Here is a 6183-nt window from a genome sequence, read left to right as displayed (position 1 = left end):
TCGGAGCCCAGCCCGACGCAGTGGGTCTTGACGGTTTCCTGCAGCCCAGGGAAATACAGGCGTCCGAGCCGGTGGCCGAGTTCCGGCAAGGGCGGGAACTTTCAGGGTTAAATAGACAGAGTCTGGCTCTGTCGCCCAGGCTGGACTGCAGTGGCGCGATTTCGGCTCACTGCAACTTCTGTCTCCCGGGTTCAAGCAGTTCTCCAGCTTCAGCCTCTCAAGTATCTAGGACTACAGGTGCGCGCGAACACGCCCAGCTTTATTAATTTTTTTGTAGGGACGGGGTTTCACTATATTGCCCAGGTTGGACAAAGTTTTTTGTTTTTTCTTTTTTGAGACGGACTCTCGCTCTGTCGCCAAGCTGTCTTAGCCTCCTCAGCAGCTTGGACTACAGGCGCGCGCCACCATACCTGGCTAATTTTGGTATTTTTAGTAGAGATGGCGTTTCACCCTGTTGGTCAGGCTGGTCTCGATCTCCACACCTCGTGATCCGCCTGCCCTGGCCTCCCAAAGTGCTGGGATTACAGGCGTGAGCCACTGCACCCGGTTAGAAAGTTTTTTTGTTTTTTTTTTTTTTGTTTAGACTAAGTGCTTCCATGTACATCAGATGTTAACGACTTTGATCCTAACAAAGATGCGGAAATAGAGGCTCAAAGATGTGTCCTGGCCTGGCTCAGTGGCTTATGCCTGTAATCCCAGCATTTTGGGAGGCCGAGGGGTAGAGATCGCTTGAAGTCGGGAATTGGAGACCCCCATCTATACAAAAAAATAAAAAATTAGCTGGGTGTGGTGGCGTGCATCTGTAGTCCCAGTGAGAGGGGAAGCCAGTTGGACTTCCTGGGTGGAGTGGGGACTTGGCCTTTTCTGTCTTACAAGAGGTTTGTAAAAATGCACCAATCAGCGCTCTGTAGCTAGCAAGAGGTTTGTAAAATGCACCAATCAGTGCTCTGTAAAATGGACCAATCAGCAGGATACTAAAAGTAGCCAATCGCAGGGAAGATGGAGAAAAGGGCATTCTGATATGACAGAACTAGGACATGGAGGGGACAAATAAGGGATTAAAAGCTGGCCACCCCTGCCAGCAGTGGCAACCTGCTGGGGTTCCATTCCATGCTGTGGAAGGTTTGTTCTTTTGCTCTTCACAGTAAGTCTTGCTGCTACTCTTTGGGTCCGTGCCATCTTTAAGAGCTGTAACACTCACTGCCAAGGTCCGCAGCTGCATTCCTGAAGTCAGGGAGACCAAGAACCCACCGGAAGGAACCAACTCCTGACACACCACTTACTCAGGAGGCTGAGGTCAAAGGATCCTTTGAGCCCAGGAGGTCAAGACTGCAGTGAGATATGATCCGACCACTGCACTCCAGCCTGGGTGACAGAGCAAGAGTCTATCTCTAAAACAAAGTGCCTTGGTTGATGTCAAGCTGCTGGTGACTTGCAACTTGCATAAAATGAGAGGATGGCTTGAGCCCAGGAGTTCCAGACCAGCCTGAGCAACATAGTGAGACTGTGTCTCCATACAAAATTTAAAAAAAAATTTTTTTTTTTTGAGATGGAGCCTCGTTCAGGTTCAAGCGATTCTCCTGCCTCAGCCTCCCGAGTAGCTGGGATTACGCCTCGCGAGTAGCTGGGATTACAGGCGCGTGTCACCACACGCGGCTAATTTTTTGTATTTTTAGTAGAGATGCGGTTTCACCATGTTAGCCAGGATGGTCTTGAACTCCAGACCTCGGCTCACTGCAACTTCCGCCTCCTGGGTTCAAGCAACTCCCGTCCCCACCCCACGCCCAAACAAACCAAACACTATTTATCAATCCAGGCATGTTTAATAACTAGACGTAAAAATGTCACCTATGGTGCCAGGTGCGGTGGCTCACACCTGTAATCCCAGCACTTTGGGAGGCCAAGGTGGGTGGATCACCTGAGGTCGGGAGTTCAAGACCAGCCTGACCAACATGGAGAAACCCCGTCTCTACTAAAAAATACAAAATTAGCCGGGCATGGTGGCTTATGCCTGTAATCGCAGCTACATGGGAGGCTGAGGCAGGAGAATTTGCTTGAACCCGGGAGGCAGAGGTTCCGGTAAGCCAAGATCGCACCATTGACTCCAGCCTGGGCAACGGCAAAACTCCATCTCAAAAAAAAAAAAAAAGAAACTAGTCATCTTGGCTATCTCTAGAGAGAAAAATGAATGTAGAAAGAGAATGAGAGGAAGACTTTAAGTGCCTTTCTGAATTTTGACTCGTGCAAATCTGTTATCTATTTAAGAAATAAATTACTGAAATGCAAAAGGTATTTTTAAATAATTCAGGCCTGTTGCGGTGGCTCGCCCCTGTAATCCTAGCACTTTGGGAGGCCGAGGCAGGCAGATCACAAGGTCAGGAGATCGAGAGCATCCTGGCTAACACGGTGAAACCCCGTCTCTACTAAAAACACAAAAAATTAGCCAGGTGTGGTGGCACGTGCTTGTAATCCCAGCTACTCGGGAGGCTGAGGCAGGAGAATCGCTTGAACCTGGGAGGCGGAGGTTGCAGCGAGCCGAGATCGCGCCACTGCACTCCAGCCTGGGCAACAAAGTGAGATTCCGTCTCAAATTAAATAAATAAAAATAAATAAATAAATAATTCAAATGAAGGTAAATATATTAGAAAAGAATGGGTATCCACCTGAAATTTTTTTTTTTTTTTTTTTTTTTTTTTGAGACGGGCTGTCTCTGTCACTGAGGTGCTGAAGTGCAATGGCACAATCATAACTCACTGCAGCCCCAGCCTCTTGAATTCAAGTGATCCTCCAGTCTCAGCCTGCTGAGTAGTTGAGACTACAGGCATGAACCACCATGCCTAGCTAATTTTATTTTATTTTTTGCAGAGACAGGGTAAAAAGGGCAGGCCGGTCTTGAACTCCTGGATTCAAGTGATCCTCTCACCTCGGCCTCCCAAAATGCTGGGATTACAGGCGTGAGGCACCATGCCCATCTGGAGCAACTTTCATAGACATTAAACAACTTTATAAGGGCAACGAAATTAAGCCATAGGTGCAAAATCCTATACCACCTCACTCACACACAAAATACAGGCAATGCAAACATTCACCTGGGGTTCGGTCCTAGATAGGAAGCTACTTACAATGCAAGATTTTAGGTTCCCTGAAAAGAGACCTTTAACTTCTAAATATCTTCTCATCTTTTTGCAGATGCTGCAATTTCACAGCAGGTCCTTCCTTCGCGCCTATAAAACAGTGGCAACAGTAACTCTTTTCCTGCCTGCCCATCAACTTTGTGAACGGCGCAGGGCACTGGGGTGGGGCTTGGGAACTATAAGGCACCATATGAAAATATGAAAAGGAGAGATTGGCTGGGCTCGGTGGCTCCCGCCTGTAATCCCAGCACTGGGAGGCCGAGGCGGGAGCATCACCTGAGGTCAAGAGTTCGAGACTAGCCTGGGCAACATGGGGAAACCCTGTCTCTACTAAAAATACAAAATAAACCGGGCGTGGTGAGCGTGCCTGTAATCCCAGCTACTCAAGAGGCTGAGGCAGGAGAGAATTGCTAGAACCTGGGAGCAGACGTTACAGTGAGCTGAGATCGTGCCATTGCCCTCCAGACTGGGCAACAGAGCGAGACTCTGTCTCAGAAAAAAAAAAAAAAATCAGGAGAGATTATTACTGAGAGATGGGGTCTCACTGTGTTGCAGAAGCTGGAGTGCAATGGCACGATCCCGGCTCACTGCAACCTCAACCTCCAGGGTTCAAGTCATTCTCCTGCCTCAGCTTCTCAAGTAGCTGGGATTACAGGCTCGCGCCACCACGCCCAGCTAAGTTATTGTATTTTAAGTAGAGACGGGGGTTTCACCATGTTGGCCAGGCTGGTCTCGAACTCCTGGCCTCAGGTGATCCACCCACCTCGGCCTCCCAAAAAGCTGGCATTACAGGTGTGAGTCACGGAGCCCGTCCAAGGGAGGGTATTACAAATAGACGGGGGTCTCGCTATGTTGCCCAGGCTGGTCTCGAACTCTTGTGCTCAAGCTATGTTCCTTCCTTAGCCTGTCCATTCGCTAGGCTTACAAACATGGGACCCCGCGTCTGGCTGAAAAGAGGTATCATTAAGGATGAGAACCCCTTGGCCAGGGAAGCCCTGCGTAAGCAACGCCCCTTCCTTCAAAGGGATGCCCCGCTCCCTCCGCCCACCCCCAGCCTTCCTGCCGGGGCTTCGGAGGACACGAATCCCGGCTCTGCCACCTTCTGATAGGCTCGCGAGACCGAGGCTGCAAAGAGAGGCGCGCCCCCATTGACCAACCGGCGAGTCCCGCGCGCCCCCTCCCGGGAGATGTAGTCCTGGGAGCCGATGGTCCCCGCGACTCCCGGGTGTGACGTTGAAGATATCGGCCTTCTGAGCCTACTGCGGTGGTCAAGAGGTGGGTGTCTTTGACAAGTGGGTAGTGAGAGTAGCGAGGATGCGGGTGAAGAAAACCCAAGGGCCCCAAATTCAACATAAGCGAGGTTTGCGAGCTCTCAGCAAGGTACAGACCTACTTCGAATCCGGGCGCAGAGCGTTGGGGGTGGGGGAAGGCTCAAGCTCCCCGGCCAATCAGACACGAGCAACCTCAGCCCAACCCCTGAGGCCCCTCCCCCACCCCGCCCCACTGAAAGGGGAGGAGCTTGGGCTGTTTCAATGGCTTTGGGTTGGAGCAGGGGAGAGGGTGGCTCCGTTTGCCTCCTCGCTTTGATGATGCTGTGCGAGCGGCTTCGGGGGCCCTGGGGACGTGCGAGTCACTGAGGGTGGGCTGGGACTCGGGGCCCGCGTCCATATCCGCGCCGATTGGTCCGCCCCGCCTGCGAGGCGAGGTCCTCCGGGATTCCTAGAGAGGACGCGGAAGTGCTTTCGGGGGGGTGGGATCTAACCGTTTAACCCCGTTGGACAGGGCAAGATTGTACTTGGTTGCTTCCGGCGAGGAAGTATTGGGAAGTGTCGGCTTCGGTTTCTCTCCGTGGGAAGAACCGCATCTTCCCAGCCTCGGCTGTGGGGAGCTTGATGTTCCAGGAGAGCTCCCCTAGAGTGGGGCCTTGAGGGGAGAGGGCAGGGGCTTCGTGACTGTACGGGGGTCTTGTCCCTAACCTTAACCGGGCCACAGTCTCTGTATCTCTGGGTCAGGGGCCATTCTGAGGAATCCAGGTTCAGATGTGTACCTTATAAACGCTGCTTCTCTTTGGGACCGATGGAGTCTCCCCTTGGCCTGTGAAGCTCTTGGAGGTTAGAGGACAGGCTCAGTTTTGACCATTATAATGATTTTCACCCCTATTCCGACTTAAGTTTGTCTTATGGTAGAGAGAAGGAGCGACTGCGTCTGGACTAGTCTTGTCCTGTTGTTTATATGGAATGTAAAGTTCTTCACTCTAAAACTGTGTTTTAGGTTGGGCCTCATGTTAGATTTGTATGGCTGTCTAATACACTTTTTAAATGTTGGCGATATTCCTTATTATCATTTTGTGGGTGAAGTGATGGCTACCTTGTAGTCCTTATTTTTAAGTAATTACTTTGTTGAATGGTCATCTTTAGTATAGATGACCTCTTTGCCATCTGTCTTTGCTAATAATAATTCCCAATACGTCAGTAGGTTGCATGCTACTGAAAGTGTCCTTCAGAAGATCTTAAAGAGCAGAAAACCAATTGGTTCAGTGTAACACAGCCAGCCTCAAGGGACTTCCCTCTGAGTTGGAATGATAATGACCGAATCCCGGGAAGTTATAGACTTAGACCCCCCAGCTGAGACTTCCCAGGAGCAGGAAGACCTTCTCATAGTGAAGGTGGAAGAAGAAGACTGCACCTGGATGCAGGAGTACAACCCTCCAACGTTTGAGACTTTTTACCAGCGCTTCAGGCACTTCCAGTACCATGAAGCTTCAGGACCCCGGGAGGCTCTCAGCCAACTCCGGGTGCTCTGCTGTGAGTGGCTGAGGCCCGAGCTGCACACAAAGGAGCAGATCCTGGAGCTGCTGGTGCTGGAGCAGTTCCTGACCATCCTGCCTGAAGAGTTCCAGCCCTGGGTGAGAGAACATCACCCTGAAAGTGGAGAAGAGGCGGTGGCCGTGATAGAAAATATACAGCGAGAACTTGAGGAACGCAGACAGCAGGTGAGTCAAAGAGAAGCTATATGAGCAGTGAAGGAGACGAGTGAACGATCTGCTGAG

General features: G+C 50.9%; 1 protein-coding gene across 6 annotated transcripts in view; it reads left to right on the top strand.

Moving 5' to 3' along the window:
• The first annotated feature begins 3871 nt into the window (after positions 1–3871).
• The window catches only part of ZKSCAN5 (zinc finger with KRAB and SCAN domains 5), a 34331-nt gene continuing 32019 nt past the window's right edge, over positions 3872–6183 (top strand). The window contains exons 1-2 of one of the 6 annotated variants that reach the window (XM_008018622.3): positions 3872–4409; positions 5610–6126. In XM_008018622.3, coding sequence (XP_008016813.2) covers positions 5713–6126 — 414 coding nt within the window. In that variant the 5' untranslated portion in view covers positions 3872–4409; positions 5610–5712. Of the gene's footprint in view, positions 4410–4435; positions 6127–6183 lie in introns of those variants that run through there. The other 5 variants (XM_008018623.3, XM_008018624.3, XM_008018625.3 and 2 more) reach the window with 5 other exon arrangements.

Source organism: Chlorocebus sabaeus, chromosome 28 (assembly GCF_047675955.1).
Source record: "Chlorocebus sabaeus isolate Y175 chromosome 28, mChlSab1.0.hap1, whole genome shotgun sequence".
NCBI lineage: Eukaryota > Metazoa > Chordata > Mammalia > Primates > Cercopithecidae > Chlorocebus > Chlorocebus sabaeus.
This window is presented reverse-complemented; position numbering and strand designations above follow the sequence as displayed.